Source organism: Portunus trituberculatus, chromosome 50 (genome assembly GCF_017591435.1).
Source record: "Portunus trituberculatus isolate SZX2019 chromosome 50, ASM1759143v1, whole genome shotgun sequence".
NCBI classification, from domain to species: Eukaryota; Metazoa; Arthropoda; class Malacostraca; order Decapoda; family Portunidae; genus Portunus; species Portunus trituberculatus.
This window is the reverse complement of record NC_059304.1, coordinates 9,100,947-9,126,392: the sequence shown is the minus strand read 5'-3', so window position 1 is coordinate 9,126,392 and position 25,446 is coordinate 9,100,947. Positions and strand designations below refer to the sequence as shown.

Genomic DNA, 25,446 nt, shown 5'->3' with positions numbered 1-25,446 from the left:
TTCGGTGACGGCACGGCAGATATACGAGATGAGATTTCTAGTCGAAGAGAAAAGGTAATGGCAGCGCAAGACTAACACCCTCCCAGTGTTGGTCACGAGGCTATTGGGGGGGCGGGGACAGTAATCCATAGAAAACGTAGATGTGACGACGCTAACTGATAAAAAACGAACGTGGCTGGGATATTACAACCTGGGGGCGCTGGGAGGCGGGGTGGGAGAGACGCCTCGTAAAGTGGGGTTATAAAAAGGGGTTCCAGGACAGGCGGCGCGGGTTCCTTGTGTCCAATGATCGTTGTGGAATATCAGGAGCGGTGGGCGGTGGGAATACAGCCTCGTGGCAGTGGTGGTGCGAAGATGAATTAGTAGGAGGCAAGCAAATACGCTGACATTGATTGTATGCATGGCCGTGTGTATCTTTAATCTCTCAAAGGAACATAAAATATGCGCCCTTCCCCTCCCTTCCATTCTCTCCCTGTCTCTTCCTCTACCCTACTTGCAGCACAGCCTACCCCAGTCCCCCACCGCACCCACGTGACCAAACAAGGACGTCACACAAGCAATTCTCCCGCTGATGGATGTTGAAGATTCGTGACTCCCACAGCGCTTGAATTTACGGTGCTGAGTTTGCCAAGTGTAGTTAAGGTTTAAAGTGACGCTTGTGATATTGGTGTTGGTCTTTAGCTTGAAGTGTGTAGGAGGGACGATAAAAGCGTGGAAATTTACATAGAGTAAGTACCATCATCTCTTCCTCCTCCTTCTCTTCTATGTACTTCCTCCTCTTCCTTCTTGTTTGTTGTAAGCGTTGAGTGAACTGTCAATATATTAATTTTCTTCCTTTTTCAAGCTTTTATGTGTGTCCATTCTAAGAGGCCTAATTACTCAGAGGAACTTAACTTAACCTTACTAGTTCCAATGACGAGATAGAAGAAAGTGTCAATAAATTCATTTGCCACGTGGATTTTTATGCTCTTCCTGAATACTTTACAAATACAAAGAGGCAGTGATCGTCATCTCCTGACCGCGTCATGAGATCCTTCCACTGCCTGTCTTGAAAGGATGAAGAGCCACCACCTGTACTTTGTTGCCACGCGTCTCTGCTGCTACAAAAACGTCTTCACTGAGGTTCTCGTTTTTAATGTTTGTTTATGAAATGAAGGTCTAATTATCCTTAAAGTTTTAATTATCCTTAAAGTTTTAGTTAGTTAGTTAGTGTGTGTGTGTGTGTGTGTGTAATTCACTGTTTGATCTGCTGCAGTCTCTGACGAGACAGCCAGACGTTACCCTACGGAACGAGCTCAGAGCTCATTATTTCCGATCTTCGGATAGGTCTGAGACCAGGCACACACCACACACCGGGACAACAAGGTCACAACTCCTCGATTTACATCCCATACCTACTCACTGCTAGGTGAACAGCACCTACACGTGAAAGGAGACACACCCAAATATCTCCACCCGGCCGGGGAATCGAACCCCGGTCCTCTGGCTTGTGAAGCCAGTGCTCTAACCACTGAGCTACCGGGCCGTGTGTGTGTGTGTGTGTGTGTGTTTACGGTGGTGATGGTGATGATAATGATGATGATAATGATTGCGAAACGCAACACTATGAAGACTCGCGCGAGACTGAAACTTTCTAATTTCCTCCTTATTTGCATTTTCTCTCTCTCTCTCTCTCTCTCTCTCTCTCTCTCTCTCTCTCTCTCTCTCTCTCTCAGCAGCAATTTAACTTTATTCCCTATTAATGTGGCTAATTTCCCCTAATTACACTTAATGTCCTTCCTTTCCCTTTTTCCGCAGGTGGGACAGTGTGATGAATGGCCGGGCCTGCTCCTCCACCCCCGCCTCCTCCCCCACCCTGCTTCCCCGCCACCAGTAATGATTCATGTCCTAAATATGAATCGTATGTAACTGAAGTGACGCGTTTAAAATTTAGAGAGGAGCAGGTTGAATAATTTGGACTCAGTAATGTCAGTTCAGGTTGGTTTTCATGTGATTGATGGAGTGCAATATCTCTCTCTCTCTCTCTCTCTCTCTCTCTCGTTTTTAACCCAGCATGCCTTATCCCTTTCGGTATTCACACCATCTTTTGTCCTCCATACTTATCTTTCATTTCTTGTTCTCGTCTTAGTTATCTTAATGCTTCTTCCTCTGCAACAACAAACTTGTATTCAGCACGCGCATCTCCACGTCCTACATTTTTCTCCAGTGTCTCCTCTTTCCAGATTCAGACAGGAACCTCCAATCATCAAACTGACAATGACTGTATACGACAATTCCTAGATAATTTTTGTTCTTCCGCCGCTCCTGTTAGTGACACCGTGGCACCAACGCTCTATGTATTCTGCGCCTTCTTGAGTCACACCAATAACAAGCATATCTCTCACTTACTTCCATGAACTTTCTCTTAGGTAATTGTGTCTGTCATGGTGAGGAGGGGCATTTCCAGCACCCTCCACGCAGCACACGCCTCGTCTTTCCCTCTGATATCCTCAAACAGAACTTAACTAAGCATAAAATCAACAGACGCTAGAAAATTTTAACTACCCTTTAAAAAAATATACTCAACAGGCACCAACTTTTTTTTTCGCATGCCAGGGGTGACTGAACTCATTACACTCATTACGTGCTTCTCGGTATGTTGGTACAGTGGCTGGGTGTGGTGCGTGTTGGGTACCTGGCGTGGCGTGAAGGTGCTGAGTGGGTCACGATGCAGGGCGAGACATTACTTGTATTAGTCAGGCAGGCAGTGGTGTCCCATCTACTCTCCGCTCACGTGACACAGGATGAGTGTGTTGTGTGTTGTATTATTACTAGTCAGAGTGTGGTGGTGATATATATTATATATATGTGTGAAGTTTGTGTATTACTCTCTCTCTCTCTCTCTCTCTCTCTCTCTTTCATGAGGCTTTCGAATCGTGAAGGAGAGAGAGAGAGAGAGAGAGAGAGAGAGAGAGAGAGAGAGAGAGAGAGAGAGAGAGAGAGAGAGAGAGAGAGAGAGAGAGAGAGAGAGAGAGAGAGAGAGAGAGAGAGAGAGAGAGAGAGAGAGAGAGAGAGAGAGAGAGTTATACCTTCCTATCTACCTATCTAACCAACCTACAGAAAAAGACAGACAGACAGAAAGACAGACAGAAAGACACAGACAGTTACACCTACCTACCAACAAACACACCAACGGACAGACAGACAGAGAATGACGCGAGGCAGAGTTTTACGGCCTGGCGCCAGTCCACGGGCAGCCACGAGGCATAAGTAAGAATCATACCCTTTTTTTAGTGACGAATGATAAATGTGGCCGTAAATGTGACGCAGAATGCACATGGGGGAGAAAAAAGTAAAGAGTTTCTAAAGTGAGGTGGAGCGAGGCCGGTTTTCTTTTTTTAGAGCTGCCAGACGTTAGTATGGCCTTGACAGTGAGTGGTGCTACAAAATTTTGCTCTTACGTTTGTTGTTAGTTTCAGGTTACATTGATTTATTCACTAGTTACTTTTCTGTTATAGGGTTAGTTACGTGCTTACTGAGTTAATTTCAGCATACAAAGTGACGTGATCTCTTTGTTTCTTTAAGTTTATCTATCTGTTCGTTTAAAGGAATCAACTACGGAAAGTTCGTTAATTCTTTCCTCCTTTCTTTCTTTATCTAGGAAAGGATCAGTAATACATCCCGGGACATTGGAGAGCAGATAGTACTTTTTTTCCACCTTTCCTCAGTACTTCGTCAGGATGTTTCTTCCCACCGAGATTAAGGAGATGTATGCCCTCTCAGTGTCTCATTCAGTTGAAGTTTAGTTTGATCATCTGTTAGTTATGTATCAAATGAAAGATCAATAATGTACTGTGATGTGATGATGTGTGTGTGTGTGTGTGTGTGTGTGTGTGTGTGTGTGTGTGTGTGTGTGTGTGTGTGTGTGTGTGTGTGTGTGTGTGTGTGTGTGTGTGTGTGTGTGTGTGTGTGTGTGTGTGTGTTAGTTTATAAGGAAAACCCCCTTCACTAAGATTTACTCACGCACTTGACGCAAAAACACTCACCAGATGACGCCATGAAGGTTTTCGGCCATTCCTTCCTCTCTGATTTATCACAGAAGGAAGCGGAAGGAAATCTATCTGGCATACCTAAAAAATTGAATTTTCATTCGCAAAACCTTTGATATTGAAACTTTACTAATCAAACTCTCCTAATTATAAGCAAACAGTGAAAGCAAAAGGTAGATGGACTTTCATATCCTGGAGATTTTAATCATCCAAAAAAGTATTTATTTTTTCAATTCCCAAGTATTTCTTTTATTCAATTCCAGAGTCTAAATAATTTCTATTGGAGAAGACTAAAGAGTACCCCTCCTCATGATATAAGACCATGGGAAGATACGTAAATGAACCAACAAGAATTCATCACATAACAGTTCTTGAGTACAAAACATACTCTCTGCTCCTATACCTAATATCCATAGCTAAATGTCTTGAAGGTGAAGAGGGCACGATGGAATAGACAACGTAACACCTCTCTCTCTCTCTCTCTCTCTCTGGGTCTCAGTCACGCCTAGCACGCTGCCATCAAGCCGTGTCTCTCAGCGTGGGTGGAAGTCCTAAAGATAAGCAGCGAGCCATTATAAGCACATTAAGAGGGGCTGACGTTCCCTGCTTCAAATTACAGTCTAATTCCCTCCATCACTCCCCAGGGACGAGGAGGCTGCTCGGGAACACCCGCCAAACCTACCACTCTCGTTCAGGACCTTGGTTCCCTCCACTAACCGTTTTAGTACAAGCAAGAGCTTAGTTTTACTCTCTATACAGTTACAAGACTTTGTTGTATTTTCGGGTGGCAAATTAAGAGCTTGAGATTAATCCTTAATTACTCAGCCACTAAAGTGATATCTATATTTTCCTCTTTTAGGCGAAAATTATATAACAAATTCTATTGGATATGTTTGAAATCTTCTATGAGTGCTTTCATGACTCTTGTGAGAGTTTAATAAGGATTCTGCACTATTGATAGGAAACAGCTACAAAAGCCTGATTAATCATACTTATGTTCTGGAAAAAAAGTAATCCTCATGAGAGAACGAAGCTTCTAAGAACAAGGACTCAAACTGGAGGGAACAGGACACCTCTGAACTTGCAAATAAACTTATGCGATTTGGTGCCTTTTTTTACTCTCTCTCTCCCACTAAAAGCTTCTTCATCATCTGTGAGATCCAAACTGTTCCTCATTATGTACCCAAGGAAATCTGTGTTGAACAATTAACTTTGTTTCACGAAGCATACAATTTGAAATGAAAAAATAGCCCGAAAGGCACTATTAATCAGCTTTATAGGACAAGCGAATAGTGTGTGTGTGTGTGTGTGTGTGTGTGTGTGTGTGTGTGTGTGTGTGTGTGTGTGTGTGTGTGTGTGTGTGTGTGTATCAATTTGTTTGTTAGTAAGCAAGGCCACACCCAAGAGTTGCCTGCCTGCCACTAATAAAGGTATCATGATGTCATCCACTTAAGGGCCACTCCTGCCTGCCACGCCCCGGAGCACCCGTACCCCTCGCCCCGCCCCGCCCCGCCTCGCCCCGCCCCGTCACGCGACCTACAGTAAATAAAGGATAACAGATCGCATTGTACACCACAAAAGGGAGAGGGTAGAAGGGAGAGTGAGAGGCGGTGGGAGAGGAAAGGAAAGGGAAGGGAAGGGGGAAATGAAATGACTGGAATAAGAGAAGTGAATGGAGGTGGAGTGACGTGTGTGCTGGGTGGAATGACGTGGGTAGTATTTGCAGCGTGGGTGGTGCTTAATAGAGGTCGTGCTAGTTGTCCACCCTACGCCCACACTCGTGCAAACAGGGGTTGGTAATTATCGTTGTGGTGGTGGTGGAGTGCCATCAGATTCGCTATTAAGGTCATGACCTACTGGAGAATGTTTATCCCTTTACTGTCATCACCATCTCGACCATTACCATCACTACACTCACCATCACCACCACCACTACACCATTAAGCTCAACACCACCTTTCTTTTCATGATCGTGTTTTCTATTCTGTTGTATTATCACCGCATCATCGTCTCAATTTCTTGTTTATTCTGTCTGTCTTATTATGCTTTCTAGTGTGAGGAGAGTGACAAGGCTAACGCTGCCTGGTCAATCCTCACGGTAACTACGAGGGGGTGTTCCAACGATTGGAGCCGTCATTAAGTTGATTTATCCCGTAAGGAATGCTAAGATTAATATTAAACAATGCTAGGCGAGGTCACTTGAGCTTTTTATTAATTTATGGCCTTCCTAAACACACACGCACACGCACACGCACACGCACACACACACACACACACACCGCTACTCTCCTTACTCTCTTTTTCTTTACAAACACCAATGAATTCTTCGCCTTAACTTCTTCCAGGTAACCATCGGGAGCTGGACATCAAAGCAAGTCTCAGCATACTTCATACAAAACCTATACAATGTCATGTTTAGGAGCATAAATAAAATCTGATCACGAAAGAATGCCAATAATAATTCCTTCTTTCTTTTCTTTACGCACTACTTACGAAGGTGCACTATAAAAGAGAGAGAGAGAGAGAGAGAGAGAGAGAGAGAGAGAGAGAGAGAGAGAGAGAGAGAGAGAGAGAGAGAGAATATGCAGGTGTGTATATCAGGTAACACACGCTGCACAGTTAACACACACACACACACACACACACACACACATATTCACCATCACCCCACCTCTCCCCTCTCTTCCTCTGACACCATCACGTCATCTCTTTCCCCTTTATCTTCCCCTTCCCCCCATTCAAGCATCTCTCCCTTAACCTCCCCCACTTCGTTCTTTCCTGCCTATCATCCCCTTGTTTTCCTCCCCTCGTCCTTCATGTTTGTATTCTCCCCTCGCACGCAGCTGACGGCCACCTGTCTCCTCGTCAGGTTAAAGGGCAGTCACGTCAGAAGTTACTCTCATATAATTACTCTCTCTCTCTCTCTCTCTCTCTCTCTCTCTCTCTCTCTCTCTCTCTCTCTCTCTCTCTCTCTCCTTAACACTGGATATTAAAACCGGGGTGAACGTTGCAGATACTTTTAAATATTTGGATGTAAAAGTTTGGTGTTTGATTTTTTTTTTTTCTTTTTTTTTTGTGCTATATTTTGTTTTGGAATATCTTTTTTAATATTATCTTGGTGTGTGTGTGTGTGTGTGTGTGTGTGTGTGTGTGTGTGTGTGTGTGTGTGTGTGTGTGTGTGTGTGTGTGTTGTGTGTCAGTCTTATAATCCCTCTTTCTGTCTGTCTGTCTGCCTTCTCTCTCTCTCTCTCTCTCTCTCTCTCTCTCTCTCTCTCTCTCTCTCTCTCTCTCTCTCTCTCTCTCTCTCCTCCAATCATAGCCTCGCCACTTAACAATCACGCCAAATTAACAAATTCTAACCCTGCTCTGACCTTCATTAAAAACCAATTAAATGTATCTCCTTCATCTTGCCGCCGCTATTAACCTCAGTGTTGGTCTGCGGCAGAGAGAAGAAAGAGAAGAGAGAAAGAAAGAAAAGGAGGTGTGAGTTTCTTGCTATTAACTTTTTCCTTACTGGGACGCATTTGTACCGTGAGTTTTGGGAGTAATTAGACGATTTTATTTACATTACCAAGTGTCTATGGAGGTCAGAAGATGAATGGCCAGAGTCTTCACTATTTTAATCCCTTACATAAGTTTCTGAAGCCATCTAAAATCACCAAAGAGCAAAGCAGAATGAATATGGAAACACGTCATAGTACAGAGCGGGTTAAGATTAAGGATTACAAAGGAGTTAGTGTGGAGTTGAGTGTACTGGAGTGGTGTTAGAAAGGATCTGGTGGTGTTGTTTTAGAATAGTAGTATATGTTTGAGTACAAGAATTGGTAAGTGTGGTTTATAGTAATTGGAAGAAGGTAGATGTTTGTTAGTGCTGTTATTGTTGTTGTTGTTGTTGTTGTTGTTGCTATTGTTGTTGTTTTCCATGTTTTTGCGTCTTTTTCAACTATTTTCTTTTATTCTTTATTTTATTATTTTTCTTAATGAGTTATTGGAGAGTTGTGTGATGCTCTCTCTCTCTCTCTCTCTCTCTCTCTCTCTCTCTCTCTCTCTCTCTCTCTCTCTCTCTCTCTCTCTCTCTCTCTCTCTCATTGTACGTTTCTATCGATACTCAATTTTTCCTCCCCATGCTGACGTCCACCGCAGCGGGCTTGTCTTATTATGGGCCAGACAATGAGGGTCTCGCAGCGCAGGATGGCATGCACGAGGGACGCTTTTATGGTAATGAACTGTATCATATTAAGGGAAAGGTAGGCTGTGTGTGTGTGTGTGTGTGTGTGTGTGTGTGTGTGTGTGTGTGTGTGTGTGTGTGTGTGTGTGTGTGTGTGTGTGTGTGTGTGTGTGTGTGTGTGTGTGTGTGTGTGTGTGTGTGTGTGTGTGTGTGTGTGTGTGTGTGTGTGTGTGTGTGTGTGTGTGTGTGTGTGTGTGTGTGTGTGTGTGTGTGTGTGTGTGTGTGTGTGTGTGTGTGTGTGTGTGTGTGTGTGTGTGTCACATGTCACTAGTCATATGATTTGTTACTTTTGTTTTGTTCTTCTTCTCTTCTTTCTCTTCTCTCTCTTCTCTCTCTTCTCTCTCTCTCTCTCTCTCTCTCTCTCTCTCTCTCTCTCTCTCTCTCTCTCTCTCTCTCTCTCTCTCTCTCTCTCTCTCTCTCTCTCTTGCCTAACGATGTAATTTACTCACACTCGAAAAATTCCACGCCATTTCTTCTCCGCACGACACACAAAATCTTCTCCCGATGTGAAAATTATGCGCTGCTGCCCTCCTCCTCCTCCTCCTCCTCCTCCTCCTCCTCCTCTTATTTTTCTTCTTCTTCTTCTTCTTCTTCTTCTTCTTCTTCTTCTCCTTCCTGAACCATTTCCCGCCTGAGCCACCACAACCACCGCGTCCGTAAAAACCCCTTTAAAAATACCCGAAGAAAGAGAGGACCCAATATTTTCCACACGAATACATCCATTTCCTTTTACTGCTTCTCGCCATTCGATCCCACACAGAAGCAAGTTATTCTGGCGGTTATTTTTCTTTGTCTTTCTCCGTACACTGGGTCTGAATGTTAGTTACTGGAATACAACGCCTCACACAAACATAGACACACATACATACAAACACAGACACACAGACACACGCGGTTCATGGTATCTCCTATAAGCAGATTAAAGAGACAAATTTGGTGCTGATCCTTCTATGGCTTTACTCGTTCTTAACTTTCCTAACAGCGTAAATATTGTTTCCATGAAAACGTGGAAGAGAAAAGTGAAAAAATAACAAGTTAATTTTTTTTCTTTTTTACGGTACAAGAGTATCTAACATAGTGAGCAAGAAACTATAAATATTGAAGAGGAAATTTTCTATAGCAGTGAAAGGGTTAACAGACACTCGTGTGTTTTGTTCTCCTCGTCCTGTATCCCCCGCCCCCGCTAACTCTGAATCTCCAACACTTTTCGTAGATCAAGGACAAAAGGTGAAGGTCCGGGAAAAGGTTCGAACACGCTATAAAGAAAAGAAGAGGACGAGATTCTCCACACAACATTAAGCTCCCGCGCCGAAATGCCCCATAAACGCAACCAAATGAAGGCTGGAAGAAAGGTTTTGGATACGTGATAAAAGAATATAGGGGGATCGGACTCCACATTAGGTTGAAAACTCATGGGGTAAAAGCAGACATTAAACGATTAAAATGATTTGTAATATATTGCTATACTAAAAAAGACAAACGGATAAGATAAAAAAAAAAACGTCAATAAATTACGAGGGAGAGAGAGAGAGAGAGAGAGAGAGAGAGAGAGAGAGAGAGAGAGAGAGAGAGAGAGAGAGAGAGAGAGAGAGAGAGAGAGAGAGAGAGAGAGAGAGAGAGAGAGAGAGAGAGAGAGAAAACCAAGTAAAACAGTTGAAGAATGATTTACAAGTCTATTTAAGAACTACGAAACTATCTAAGAACTATTCGAATACTAGTAAACTATTAAAATCCAGAGTATAGAGGATTTAGTGAATGAAAAAAATTGGTATAGGTGACTACTATTAAAAATTATGTAGTAGTGAAACCATTAAAGTAAAATATCACGTATACAAAATATATATAAGAGCGAAACCTCTTATGCACTTCGCGTGACCTTTACCGAAGCGACAAAGCAATTACAGAACTATAGTACACAAAATTGGACGGCTGAAAAAAAAACTTGCATAGGAAAATATCAGTGAAACAAATACTAGAACAGATAAAACTTAACTTTCCTTATTATTTGGCGTGTTTCTTAACTACTAGCCAGCCTGAGACACTTCTTACTCTTGTATACGTCATTACGATTAAGAATTAAATAGTAGTAGCGAAGTAATAAGGGAAAATGCCACGTTTACATAATACATATAAGAGTGAAATACCTTATACCCATCCTGTTACCTTTACCTAAGCCACAAAATAATAATAACAAAAAATACGATAGTACACAAAATTAGACGGTTGAAAAACAAAAAACAAAACTTGCATAGGTAAATATGAGCAAAAAAAAAAAAAAAAAAAAAGAAAACACGCATAGAACTTAATTTCCTTATTATTTGCAGTATTTCCCTGAGACACTCCCTGCTCTACACCACAGACACGTCCAAAGACAAAGGCGAGATTTGCTTTTACTTCACTGACTTCTTATAAACATCATAATAAAAAGCCTAAAAAAAAAAAAAAAAAATCTTCACGCATAATTAATACATACAAGGGAGGAGTATTGAATAAAAGCGATGAAAGAGACCCAGGAGAAAAAAAAAAGATATTCTCGCGTGACTAGACAGTGACAAAGGGGACAACACGGATGCCGATGTGGTCACGTGATGGGAGTCAAGAAGAGGAGGAAAGAGTAAACGAGGGGGGAAGAGAGATTGGGAAAGGTTAGGACCGGTACACGCGATACAGTAGGTAATGGTGGTGGTGGTGGTGGTGGTGATGATGATGATGAGAGAGAGAGAGAGAGAGAGAGAGAGAGAGAGAGAGAGAGAGAGAGAGAGAGAGAGAGAGAGAGAGAGAGAGAGAGAGAGAGAGAGAGAGAGAGAGAGAGAGAGAGAGAGAGAGAGAGAGAGAGAGAGAGAGAGAGAGAGAGAGAGAGAGAGAGAGAGAGAGAGAGAGAGAGAGAGAGAGAAATTCGGTAAACTATCACTACCTCACACTCACACACACACACACACACACACACACACACACACACACACACACACACACACACACACACACACACACACACACACACACACACACACACACACACACACGACCAGTATTTATGACCAGGATATATTAAGAGCTGTCATTAGAGGAACGTTGAAATTATGACTTGGCTAAATGTGTCACCAACTCATCACCACCATCACCAACCATCACCAACCACCACCACCAACCACCACCACCACCACCACCTTCATATCGCCACCATCACCATCACCATCACCATCACCATCACCATCACCACTACTTCCACTATCACTACAATCTCCACCACAGCCATCATCCTATTATCAGCTCCACTGCTATTATTATCACCACCACCACCACCACCACCACCACCACCACCACCACCACCACTACCACCACCAACAAGGAGGAACAGGAAATCAAGAGACGGTGGAGGCAAATGAAGAAGAAAACACCAAAAGCATCATAATAGAAAAACAAGGAAAAGAAGAGGGGATAAAAAGGAGGAGGAGGAGGAGGAGGAAGAGGAGGAATGGAAGTAGAAAAAGAAAAAAAAGGAAGAAAAGGAAAAAAAAAAAAAGTAAGAAAAAGAATGAAAGAAGAAAGAAAACAAGAAAGGAAGACGAACAACAACCAACCAACCACCACCACAACCATCACCACCACCACCATCACACCCGTACCCTAGTCACAACAGCCACCACCACTACTACCACCACCAGCAGCAGCGGGGCGTTATACAAGTGGCAGTCTCCAGGGCACCATCGCTCACGCCAGGTCACAGCGGCCAGTACTCGGGTTCACGCTCCTCGCCTCAGAGCCTTTACAACCTTCACGTCCTCAGGGAACCCTCCAGCCTTCACCTTCACAACATTCCACCTCCTGCAATCCTGTCTTTTTTTTTTTCTCACATACGTTTTGCTGGTTTTGTGTTTCATTGATATCATGTTCTGTCTGGGATATGTAGAATAGTCGATGGTTATGTGCTTCACGACACTTGAATAGTTTACATTACGTTTAACAATAAAAAAAAATCCACCATTTATATGCATGGTCTCCACAAAACAGTCCTTATAAGAGACCAAAACACTTAGGAATAAAGACACTTGTCCCATCGATCGAGTCCTTTCATATTGTACTTTAAACATACACCAAACAACTTCAGTAACACTAGCACGCTGTAAGTCACAACGTTAGTGAAGATAAACTCGAGATAGAACCATAATTTGACTGACTGGCTGGAGGCAAATGGGAGGGAGAGAAAACAATGAGAGGAGAATATTCAAAGTTGTTATGTTTGCGAGAATATTCACAACAGGTGGAGTTGTTCTGGGTTCTTGTGTTCTTCTTACTGGCGCGCCCGAGAAATAGTTAGGGAGAAATGTCTATGTTTTTACGTGGTGTAGAAAAATATAGTGTACCCGGCCCAATATCGAGAGAGAGAGAGAGAGAGAGAGAGAGAGAGAGAGAGAGAGAGAGAGAGAGAGAGAGAGAGAGAGAGAGAGAGAGAGAGAGAGAGAGAGAGAGAGAGAGAGAGAGAGAGAGAGAGAGAGAGAGAGAGAGAGAGAGAGAGAGAGAGAGAGAGAGAGAGAGAGAGAGAGAGAGAGAGAGAGAGAGAGAGAGAGAGAGAGAGAGAGAGAGAGAGATGGGTGGGGAGACTGACTAACTGATTGATTGATTATTTACTGGCAACAACTTGGCCACGTTACACGGACGAGAGAGAGAGAGAGAGAGAGAGAGAGAGAGAGAGAGAGAGAGAGAGAGAGAGAGAGAGAGAGAGAGAGAGAGAGAGAGAGAGAGAGAGAGAGAGAGAGAGAGAGAGAGAGAGAGAGAGAGAGAGAGAGAGAGAGAGAGAGAGAGAGAGAGAGAGAGAGAGAGAGAGAGAGAGAGAGAGAGAGAGAGAGAGAGAGAGAGAGAGAGAGAGAGAGAGAGAGAGAGAGAGAGAGAGAGAGAGAGAGAGAGAGAGAGAGAGAGAGAGAGAGAGAGAGAGAGAGAGAGAGAGAGAGAGAGAGAGAGAGAGAGAGAGAGAGAGAGAGAGAGAGAGAGAGAGAGAGAGAGAGAGAGAGAGAGAGAGAGAGAGAGAGAGAGAGAGAGAGAGAGAGAGAGAGAGAGAGAGAGAGAGAGAGAGAGAGAGAGAGAGAGAGAGAGAGAGAGAGAGAGAGAGAGAGAGAGAGAGAGAGAGAGAGAGAGAGAGAGAGAGAGAGAGAGAGAGAGAGAGAGAGAGAGAGAGAGAGAGAGAGAGAGAGAGAGAGAGAGAGAGAGAGAGAGAGAGAGAGAGAGAGAGAGAGAGAGAGAGAGAGAGAGAGAGAGAGAGAGAGAGAGAGAGAGAGAGAGAGAGAGAGAGAGAGAGAGAGAGAGAGAGAGTGCTAAATGGTTTAAGGGAGCAATAAATTTGTATTTAATTTTAGCTTTAATTTGTATATTTATTTTTTAAGCTCTTGGGTAAGTACCTTTCATCCACACACACACACACACACACACACACACACACACACACACACACACACACACACACACACACACACACACACACACATCATTGCCCTACTCTTGATATCGTAATAAGTGAGTGACGACACGTGTACTTCTTCCCCCTTCCTTTACCTTCCTCCATTCCTTACCCCTTCCCTTTCCGTCCCTTCCCTCCACCACCACATTACAAGCCAGCTGGGATGCGTGTCCAAGGCAGATGTGTGGAATTACGGTACTATCATGCAATCTTTTTCATTGCTCGACTTCTCACAGAGTCATCCTGCAAATTACTACGCGTTTTCATACTTTCCCAGGATAAAGGAGCTTGTATTTGTCACGCCGCCCCCTCACAGTCTCGCCAAGCTCTCGAGGTAGCTAAGCCGCATACCAGCAGGAGCACTCTTGTCTCCCTCATCTACTCGTACTCAGTTTTTCCGCCTCTGGCATATACTGTTACACGCACGCAATGAATTGTTGAATATACACGTACTGTTATTCTCCTCTGCACTCATCCACAAAACTAGCACACCCACACTCACTCCTACACACACACACCCACACTCACTCCTACACACACACACCCACACTCACTCCTACACACATACACCCACACTCACTCCTACACACACACACACATGCACCAATTTTACCTCTTATTTCAGGGAAAGGTTAGGTTAAATGTCAAATAGGGAGCATAAAAATTGATTTACCTTTGAAAATATAAAGAATCTAGGCATTTCAACATATCATCCGAACAATTAAACCTGAAAAACAAAGAAGGCAAATACTACACAGTAATACAAAACAGTGTGCTTGCAACAGATACATTTAACTGTCACATGATAAGTTTGTCCGAGTGTTGGATGAACGTGATTATGTGAAGCCCTACTCGAATAATCGCAACACTCTTGAAAATATTAGTAACTTCTCCACAAAACATATCAACAACGACATACCAAACAGTAACATTTAAGAATAAGAGACAGAGTAAAGAACGAGCAAATGATTATATTACACACAATTGTCAAACAGATTAACAGAGAGAGAGAGAGAGAGAGAGAGAGAGAGAGAGAGAGAGAGAGAGAGAGAGAGAGAGAGAGAGAGAGAGAGAGAGAGAGAGAGAGAGAGAGAGAGAGAGAGAGAGAGAGAGAGAGAGAGAGAGAGAGAGAGAGAGAGAGAGAGAGAGAGAGAGAGAGAGAGAGAGAGAGAGAGAGAGAGAGAGAGAGAGAGAGAGAGAGAGAGAGAGAGAGAGAGAGAGAGAGAGAGAGAGAGAGAGAGAGAGAGAGAGAGAGAGAGAGAGAGAGAGAGAGAGAGAGAGAGAGAGAGAGAGAGAGAGAGAGAGAGAGAGAGAGAGAGAGAGAGAGAGAGAGAGAGAGAGAGAGAGAGAGAGAGAGAGAGAGAGAGAGAGAGAGAGAGAGAGAGAGAGAGAGAGAGAGAGAGAGAGAGAGAGAGAGAGAGAGAGAGAGAGAGAGAGAGAGAGAGAGAGAGAGAGAGAGAGAGAGAGAGAGAGAGAGAGAGAGAGAGAGAGAGAGAGAGAGAGAGAGAGAGAGAGAGAGAGAGAGAGAGAGAGAGAGAAATGAGAACGCTTAGACTTCCAGGAAAAGATGATTACTATAAAGCGGGAGGATAAGAGTGAATTTAAAAGTATTTGAAAAGAAAAAAATAGAATAAGTTCAAATTACTGAATTCCAAAAATATTTCACGAGATATACAATGAGAATAAAGCAAAAAAAAAAATAAATAAAAACTAAAACAAGAACTATAACTAGCAAACCAGGTCAACATAACAAACAAATAAATAGAAAGAAATATTATTGAACACTTAATTAGATTCAGAACGGAAAAAAATGACCTTAATCCAACTCACAAGTAATCGAGGTTCGTGAGGACAATTAAGTTGATAGGTGTGAACTGGTGATGAAAGACTCACACAGGTGTTCATGGGGCTTGACAGCTGCTGATCATAAATAAAAGCCGGTGGTGCGGTGTTTATAGTTGCGCAAACCAGCATCAGGTGGCAGTGATTGATAAGTGACGGAAAATGACGAAACTGATCCCCTCTGCCGCCCCCCCCCAACACACACACACACACACACACACACACACACACACACACACACACACACACACACGGCCCGGTAGCTCAGTGGTTAGAGCGCTGGCTTCACAAGCCAGAGGACCGGGGTTCGATTCCCCGGCCGGGTGGAGATATTTGAGTGTGTCTCCTTTCACGTGTAGCCCCTGTTCACCTAGCAATGAGTAGGTACGGGATGTAAATCGAGAAGTTGTGACCTTGTTGTCCCGGTGTGTGGTGTGTGCCTGGTCTCAGGCCTATCCGAAGATCGGAAATAATGAGCTCTAAGCTCGTTCCGTAGGGTAACGTCTGGCTGTCTCGTCAGAGACTGCAGCAGATCAAACAGTGAATCACACACATACCGCGTAGTGTAGTGGTTAGCACGCTCGACTCACAATCGAGAGGGCCGGATTCGAATCCCGGGAAGCGGCGAGGCAAATGGCCAAGCCTCTTAATGTGTGGCCCCTGTTCACCTAGCAGTAAATAGGTACGGGATGTAACTCGAGGGGTTGTGGCCTCGCTTTCCCGGTGTGTGTTGTGTGTGATGTGGTCTCTGTCCTACCCGAAGATCGGTCTATGAGCTCTGAGCTCGCTCCGTAATGGGGAAGACTGGCTGGGTGACCAGGAGGCGACCGTGGTGAAAAAAATTTAAACACAGAGACACACACAACGTAGTGTAGCGGTTAGCACACTTGGCTCACAACCGAAAAGGCCCTGGGGAAGGCTGGCTGGGTGACCAGCACGCGACCATGGTGAATTACATATTCTCTCTCTCTTTCTCTCTCTCTCTCTCTCTCTCTCTCTCTCTCTCTCTCTCTCTCTCTCTCTCTCTCTCTCTCTCTCTCTCTCTCTCTCTCTCTCTCTCTCTCTCTCTCTCTCTCTCTCTCTCTCTCTCTCTCTCTCTCTCTCTCTCTCTCTCTCCTCTGTGTGTGTGTGTGTGTGTGTGTGTGTGTGTGTGTGTGTGTATTTCTCATTGTCATACTATGGCAAGACAGCATAATTATGAAAAAAAAATCAAACCACTATTTCTTTCAAGTCATTGATTTTAATTCCTTCTCAAGAAAGTTGAAAGGACAAACTTTAAAAATTATTACAAGGAAAGAAAGTTCGCTGCACTATTTCTTTTCATTATCCTCTTCCTCCTCTTCTTTTTATTTTTCTTCTTCTCACTACTATTATTGTTATTAATATTATCAATGATTATGTTCTGGCAGCTCTTGATCAGTTCCTATAACAACAGTACCTCGCTGGAGGGTGATTAAATTTCAAACGATGGCCGAAATTAAAAGAAATATCGTATGAGAGAGAGAGAGAGAGAGAGAGAGAGAGAGAGAGAGAGAGAGAGAGAGAGAGAGAGAGAGAGAGAGAGAGAGAGAGAGAGAGAGAGAGAGAGAGAGAGAGAGAGAGAGAGAGAGAGAGAGAGAGAGAGAGAGAGAGAGAGAGAGAGAGAGAGAGAGAGAGAGAGAGAGAGAGAGAGAGAGAGAGAGAGAGAGAGAGAGAGAGAGAGAGAGAGAGAGAGAGAGAGAGAGAGAGAGAGAGAGAGAGAGAGAGAGAGAGAGAGAGAGAGAGAGAGAGAGAGAGAGAGAGAGAGAGAGAGAGAGGAAAGGGTACGGGAAAAACAATATAAACAAGGAAGAGAGCAGAGTGAAGGAAGGTGAGGTGCAGCAACGCCTGGGTACTCTCAAACAACTATCGCCAAAGAGGGGAGGAGAGAGAGAGAGAGAGAGGAACAGCACAACACACAACACACAACAGGGAATGAAGTTAATGAGCCAATAACCAATTAAAAAAATAAAATAAGCAAATGAACGAAAGAATAAATAAACTAGCTAATAAGTAAACGAATACACAAATAAATGGAAACTAACTACATAATTACTCAATAAAGGAAAAAAATACAAATAGAAGATATGAACACATTGTATACCTCCACCGGCAGCAGAGTTAAAAGCCTGAATTTGACTACTTCTCTTGATGGAATAAGAAGAGTAGATGAAGAAGAGCAAGTAGAATTAAGGAAGGCGTATGAAAGGGTGCATGGACTTGATGTGGCTAGTGCTAATGTGAAGGTTTTAGTGAACTACGCAATGTTTGTTATCTTGGAATGCAGCATCACTTACCCGCAGACTAATGAAAGATAAAACCTATTCTCCGTAGACTTTCATGCCACTATACTAACTGTCCTAAAGGCGGTGTCACACTAGGACTTTTTCCGTCGATTAATGCGATTTCCGTCGATTTTTCAACGTTCCGCATGAACTTATCGCATGAATTTGTCAGACGATAGGGATCGTTTCCATCTGCAAATTTTCCGCCTTTGTTTACATACCAAGACCAAGACCAAAAGACTTGCCGCGTCTCCTCAATCTGCTTCTACGTGCATTGGTTCTACCACTAACCATGAACGCATCCATCCATGCACGCTTTTTGGCTTGTTTAGCTCGTCTAAGTTTCGTAATACACAGTATTACGTTCAGAGCAGCGTATCTTTGCCGCAGCGTGGCCTCCATGTTTGTGTTTACATTGTGTTGGCGGGAAGTGACGACGTAAAGTGACGACGAAATACCGTTTGTGTGTGACAGGCCGGAAAAAGTGATAGTGTGACACCACCTTAACTTGAAAACTCACTACGAAAAGTTCACCTGCTCCCCCACCCAAAGTCTGCCTCAGATTATACAGAACTGTTCTCAAATTCATGGCCCATCCTTCCCATAATTCCAGTGAAATCTGGTAACACCTTTTCCACGTATTATGTGGCGAAGCGAACAAATAAAAACTTTGTACTTTTAAACTTTTCGTCGTCTTATCTTTTACAATGGGAACACTCTAGTGGCAAATATTTAGGACTTTCAGGCATGTTTTTTATAAGTTTGAATTATTCCATATCACCAATGGATCCAACACTCGTAAGGCACAACTAGTCATACCTGCAGCTTTTGAAAACGGTCCAAGTGAGAGAACAAAGCATTTAAGAGTACGAACCAGACAAACGAGAGTGTACACATAATCTGGCAGCTTTGTGGGTGGAGGCAAACACAGTAAACACAATCATCCTTTCCAAGAAAAGTCTTTAAGCTCGTATTTGTGACTGCCTTGTTCTCTCCAAAGACTGTATTTACAAAGTTCACAGCGATAAACAATCTGGTTCTCAGGAGTGTGTTTGCCACTGACAATGGGAAATCTTTGTCAAATTATTACTAAAATCATCATGACTAGGAATAATGTGCAAAAAGTAATCCAGATATGACACTAAAACACCAAAGAACCATAAAGAAATATCATAAACTGAAATTACGTACACCACATAGTAAAAAAAAAAAAACACACACACAAATATATAACAAAGAATAACTAGAAGCAACTCAAAACAACACATGAAACACAGGAGCACAGCCACACTAACACACAAGAGACTGAAAGGCAAGGGTCGGCAGGATACACTGGCTTCCTCCCGACACCCACACCTTCCGTGAAGACTCCTGAGCTTACTATTATGGCCTCCACCTGAACTGGCGCCCTCAGGAGTGGGTGATAAGAGGAGCGTGAGGAAGCACCAGGATCAAGAGGACGAAAGGAGAGGAAGGATAAAAGTGGGGGGAGGTATGCTAGAGTTGTGAGGAATGAGGAAGATAATGAGGAGGAGAGAGTGAAGGGAATGCAGTAAGGGATGAATGAAGAAAGTTTGAGGGAGAGGTATTATGAGGGGAGAAATAGAGGAAGGGGGTAATGATAAGGGAACAAAGAAATGGAAATAAAATGAAGGTGAGGGAAATGAGGATGATTATGAGGGGAAGGGTGAAAGTGAAGGAAAGGAACATTAAGCAAAGAGTGAAAGTGAGGGGAAGAACTAAGACAGAAAAAGTAAAAGTAAGTAGGAGAAATACACGGAGGAAAGAAGAATGTGAGAGGAATGAGGTGAGGAATGTGAGAGGAGGGAGAGGTAATGAACGGGGAAAATTTGAGTGATAGGGAGTGTGTTGGGGGAGGTGAGTGGAAGTAACAGGTAGGATATGAAAGAGAAGTGGGAAGACGGGGTGAGAGGAGAAAGGGGAAGTGAAGGGAAGTGACAGACAGACACGAAACTTCGATCTGGCGAGATAAGCTTCACTATTATTACTATATGATTATTATTATTACTATTATTATCATTATCATTATCTCTACAGTTAAAGATAAATCACAACAATAGTAATAATATTAATAATAATAATAATAGTAATAATAATAATAACAGTAATAATGTAAGTTTATAATTTCATGGACATTTCTTCGTGTGTGTGTGTGTGTGTGTGTGTGTGTGTGTGTGTGTGTGTGTGTGTGTGTGTGATTCACTGTTTGATCTGCTGCAGTCTCTGACGAGACAGCCAGACGTTACCCTACGGAACGAGCTCAGAGCTCATTATTTCCGATCTTCGGATAGGCCTGAGACCAGACACACACCACACACCGGGACAACAAGGTCACAACTTCTCGATTTACATCCCGTACCTACTCACTGCTAGGTGAACAGGGGCTACACGTCAAAGGAGACACACCCAAATATCTCCACCCGGCCGGGGAATCGAACCCCGGTCCTCTGGCTTGTGAAGCCAGCGCTCTAACCACTGAGCTACCGTGTGTGTGTGTGTGTGTGTGTGTGTGTGTGTGTGTGTGTGTGTGTGTGTGTGTGTGTGTGTGTGTGTGTGTGTGTGTGTGTGTGTGTGTGTGTGTGTGTGTGTGTGTGTGTGTGTGTGTGTGTGTGTGTGAGCGCGCGCGACCGTGTATTTGCGTGGTGTTTCTGTGCTAAACCGGATAATCCAATTCCATCCTTCAAATCAAAGTCCTCCTGCTCCTCCTCCTCCTCCTCCTCCTCCACTGGAATCACTAATATCATCGTCGTCCTCATCACAGCTTTAGTCGTCTTTGCCGTTCTTGTCCTTCTTGTTCACATACTCCTACCGCTGGTGAGGATATCATGTTCTTTAGCACCAGCAATACAAAACGTTTCAGCAAAAGCACGAGAGGCATTCAGAGAAAATAACTACACCACCACCACACACCACCACCACCACCACCACCACCACCACGAAGAACAATACCAAGAGTTGCTAAGTAAAGAATCACGTCCCTGGAAGATCACTTGTATGTATGTAAACTGAGAAGGGTGAGGGGAAGTTAACGACACACGAAAGGTCAAGGTGTGTGTGTGTGTGTGTGTGTGTGTGTGTGTGTGTGTGTGTGTGTGTGTGTGTGTGTGTAAGTTATTAGGTACAACTGAATGTCCTAAAAGAAAACGAAGAGGAGGAGGAGGAGGTGATACTGAAAAATGAGAACGAACAGGCAGGGAGGAATAGGACAAAAGACGGAGGAGGAGGAGGAGGAGGAGGAGAAGGCAGTGGAGGAGAAAATGAAGGACGAGAAAGATGAAGATAAGAAAAAAGGAAGAGTGTCAAGAAAATCTATAAGAACGAAGGGGAAACGTGGAACAAATACAACCGCTCGGTCACAGAAGAGAAATTGTAACAAAAGAAATGAAAGAAGAGGAAAGAGACAAGAAACTGGAGAAGTGATAGGCGAGGAGGGAAGGAGAAGGAAAGAGGAAGGAAGGAGAGCGTATAGCCTGGCATGGAAGAGGAGGAGGAGGAGGAGGAGGAGGAGGAGGAGGGAGTAACACAAGGCGCCTGAACAGTGAACTCCTGAAGTCAATTTCTGAAATCAATTTGTCGATTAGATATTTGTGTCTCCCAGTCACGGATATCCCTCCCTCCCTCCCTTCTCTCCATCCCTCCTTCCCTTCCCTCCCTTTCCTCCTTCCCTGCCTCCCTTCTTTCCTCCATAATCATCCTACCTCGTCTCGCCTCTCCATTCCATAACCTCCCTTACTCCATTCTTACTCTCCCTTTCAGCTTTCTTTCTCCTCTCCTTCTCCTCCTCCTCCTCCTCCTATTTCTCTATACCCAATCCTTCTTATAATTTTGATATTTCTTTAATCTTATATCCTTCCTTTGTCCTCTCCTTTCCTCCATCATAATATTTCTTTCTCTATCTTATCCTACGGCCAGATTCCTTTTTCCTCCTCCGCTATCTTATTTCTCTCCCTTTGGTCACTCTCCTCCTCCTTTTCTTTCCCCAGCCCTTTGTCCTCTGTCGGTTCTCTCCACGTATCCTTTCGCTTCACTTTCTTCACGCTACGCTTCGCCCTTCGCTATTTCTCCTGTCTTTCAATTATCTCTGAGACCACAATTTTATTCTTTTTCACATTCAATTTTCCTTTACAATTAATTTCTTTTCTGTCTCCCATATCAGAACTCTCTCTCTCTCTCTCTCTCTCTCTCTCTCTCTCTCTCTCTCTCTCTCTCTTTGTCCAGCACCAACTCTCCTCCACTTTCATCTCCACTCATGACTCTTTTCCACACACAGAGGAGCGAAGGGCGTCCACTTGCGGGTTGGAAAAGGGACAAAGAAGTGGAGCAAGGCATGGGACGGGACAGGACGGGGACGGGACGGGGCGTAGAGAGGCAGGGCAGGGCGGGGCGGGGCAGAGCGGAGTAGGAAAGGGGCAAGGATAGGTAACAAAGCGACAGATCGGTGTGTGTGTGTGTGTGTGTGTGTGTGTGTGTGTGTGTGTGTGTGTGTGTGTGTGTGTGTGTGTGTGTGAGTGTGAGAGAGAGAGAGAGAGAGAGAGAAGGAAGGATGGATGAAAGACAGCCATGAAACAACAGAGAGAGAGAGAGAGAGAGAGAGAGAGAGAGAGAGAGAGAGAGAGAGAGAGAGAGAGAGAGAGAGAGAGAGAGAGAGAGAGAGAGAGAGAGAGAGAGAGAGAGAGAGAGAGAGAGAGAGAGAGAGAGAGAGAGAGAGAGAGAGAGAGAGAGAGAGAGAGAGAGAGAGAGAGAGAGAGAGAGAGAGAGAGAGAGAGAGAGAGAGAGAGAGAGAGAGAGAGAGAGAGAGAGAGAGAGGGCAGAGGGGTTTAGTTGCGTGAAGTAGAGCAGTGAGTGAGGACGTGTGCGACTCCTCTCGTCCCCCACGCCACCCCCGCACGCCAGCCTCCCTGCCACGCCCCCTTTTCCCCCCTGCTCCTGCCTCAAACCTTCGCCGCCTCCCTCAGCACTGTCCATTTCCCGCGGAGCCCAGTGAGCACCACCAAGGGCGCTCTTCCCGCCTTCTCCACGCCGCCACTTCTGCAAGAGAAGCAACACAGGGCCGTCCCGCCCCGCCCCGCCCTGACGCACGCTGGTGTGTGTGTGTGTGTGTGTGTGTGTGTGTGTGTGTGTGTGTGTGTGTGTGTAAATGTTCATATGTAAACTGTTATGTTATACTAGCATGTGATGTGTCTGTGTACTACATGTTTAGAATTGTATTTAGTTTACTTGTTTGTCTGTTTGTTTATATTTATGTGTGTGTGTGTGTGTGTGTGTGTGTGTGCGTGCACTTGTATAAAATAAAGTGGATGACTGGTAGTATTCCTCTGTCTGTCTGTTTGTCTGTCTGTCTGTCTGTCTGCCTGTCTGTTTGCCTGTCTGTCTGCCTGCCTGTCTGTCTGTCTGTCTGTTTGTGTGTATGTGTGCATTAGTTTGTATAAAAATAAAGTGTTTGGTTGGTAGTATTTGTCTGCCTGCCTGTGTGTCTGTCTGTCTATCTATTTGATTGTTTTATGTGTGTGTGTGTGTGTGTGTGTGTGTGTGTGTGTGTGTGTGTGTGTGTGTGTGTGTGTGTGTGCATACGTGCGTGCGTGCGTGCGCACGCAAACCTATGAGTGCTTGTGCATATGTAGAAGCCAGTGCGAGCGCCCAGACACGCACGCACACACTCACGCGCACACACACAGGTACACGCACATGCACACGCACACGCACACACCAAATCTTTCTAGGTAAAATTTTTCCTTTGGTCGAAGAGCATGGAAAATCAGTAAACAATTTAGATTCTTGCAAGCATCATACACTTGCCTCCTCCACGCTCTGCCCTCCCTTCCTCACAAGTACTCGTCCTCTCCTTCCCTTCAAGGAGGTCAATGTTTATCATTCTCCGAGGAACACCATATCTTTTTCCTTCACTCCACGCCATCCAATCTTTACTCACGTCTACATTCCTAATCCTCCCTTTCTCCGGCCTCCATGACCTAATTTTTCTCCCTTCCTTTCTCTCTTTCCAGACCAATCTTTCTTCCTCCCTTCTCTACTCTCCCTGTTACCCAATCTTTATTACTTCCATTTTTCCCTCCTTCTTTCTCTCCTCCCCACGACTGAATCTCCTGGACTCCACTCGCCTTTAACATATATTTTGTTGAGGAGAACAAAAAGGTGAGGGTTTAGCCAGGCATGTTTCAGACAAGGGTACGGGACTGCCGGGACAGGTGTAAAGAAGTGCAGGTGAGGGGAACTGACTTGCAACGGAGAGAACAGGTGAGAACTGAGAGGTGACATTCAATAACGTTAGCAGGTGAATGATTGAAACAAAAATTAATGAGTAAAAAATAGAAGTCTTCATTATTTCAGAACGATAAGGTAGAGGAAAAGACATAGATTAGATTGTCAGGAAACTATAATCGTTAATAAGAGAAGGAGAAATAATGCAAAATTTAAATAAAGAGATATTAGCATGAAGGATAGTTAAAATTGCGTTTTGAAGCAAACCGAACTGTGTGTGTGTGAGTGACAAAAGAACATAATAAAGACGATAAAGTAAAAGAAAAGGTAGATAGCTAGGTATGAGAGAGAGAGAGAGAGATGACCACACCTATTTCTAGGATTAAAAATGTGTCTCCCTGCGCGTGTAAGCGAGGCGTTGGAGTGTGTGTGGGTGTGTGTGAGAGAAAGAGGCAGGGGGGGTAATGGGTATGAGGGAGTACGGTAGCACAGATATGCAGGGTCACAGGGTAAGTAATTCGTGGGAGCTGAACCCAAATAGGGGGAGAGGTAGGGGGTAGGTGGATCTTAATAGTGTGCTGTTACATATTCTCATATTCTCTCTCTCTCTCTCTCTCTCTCTCTCTCTCTCTCTCTCTCTCTCTCTCTATAAATATCACAAGGGACACTTCTTCACGCTTATTTTCACGCCCCGCCATTAATGTCACCCTTCATGACCTGCACTCCACGCGTGACTAACAGTGTGCCGTGGTCCACAGGTGCCGGCGTGACCACCTGGCGACACCTGGCGGGCGGCGCACCTCACTACCGCGCCGGGAAACCCAAGCGGCGCTACACTCCCGGACTGACGCAGCACACATGGAGAAGGCGGAGGGGCAGCAGCAGCACAGGCACGGGGCTCTGGCACTCGTGACTCAGTGATGCCGCGGCTCAGCGTGGCGTGACTTCTCTTCGTCGCAGCATTTGTCTGTGAACTTTGACTGACCTGCGGCGCCTTTCTGTGCTTGATCACAGGCAGCCACTTCTTCACGAATGACTTTCAGAAGCGAATTTTTTCTTGTGACATTCAACGCGTTTCTTCATCTTTGATCCTCTTTGCCTCCTTCCTGCATCAAACATTCACGCCTCCCACTGTACATGACCTTCAGCGCCTCCTTCGCGAGTGGGCCCGTAGCCTGGTAATGCCGCGCTCCTGCCGCTGTGTGTCTGTGTTCTAGTGAGACTTGTGGCAGAGCGAGAGGCGTGGCCCCCGCGTGGCCTGAGGGCGGGTCACCATGTGCGAGGTGGAGGGCTGCTGCTGCCTCACGCTGCGGCAGGGCTGTGTGCTCATCGGCGGCATCACCATCGTAAGTACAC

The 25,446-nt window shown here is 44.5% G+C and overlaps 2 protein-coding genes across 2 annotated transcripts in view; both read left to right on the top strand.

The window, feature by feature from the left end:
• The window catches only part of LOC123499874 (probable glutamate receptor), a 30,032-nt gene extending 28,156 nt beyond the window's left edge, over nt 1-1,876 (top strand). Inside the window, exon 16 of the mRNA XM_045248409.1 lies at nt 1,798-1,876. Within this exon, the coding sequence (XP_045104344.1) occupies nt 1,798-1,876 (79 nt within the window). The remainder of the gene's footprint in view (nt 1-1,797) is intronic.
• A 20,850-nt stretch (nt 1,877-22,726) lies between these two features.
• Nucleotides 22,727-25,446, top strand: part of LOC123499873 (cell wall integrity and stress response component 3-like) — a 96,106-nt gene continuing 93,386 nt past the window's right edge. Inside the window, exons 1-2 of the mRNA XM_045248407.1 lie at nt 22,727-22,957; nt 24,849-25,436. Of these exons, the coding sequence (XP_045104342.1) occupies nt 25,365-25,436 (72 nt within the window). The 5' untranslated portion in view covers nt 22,727-22,957; nt 24,849-25,364. The remainder of the gene's footprint in view (nt 22,958-24,848; nt 25,437-25,446) is intronic.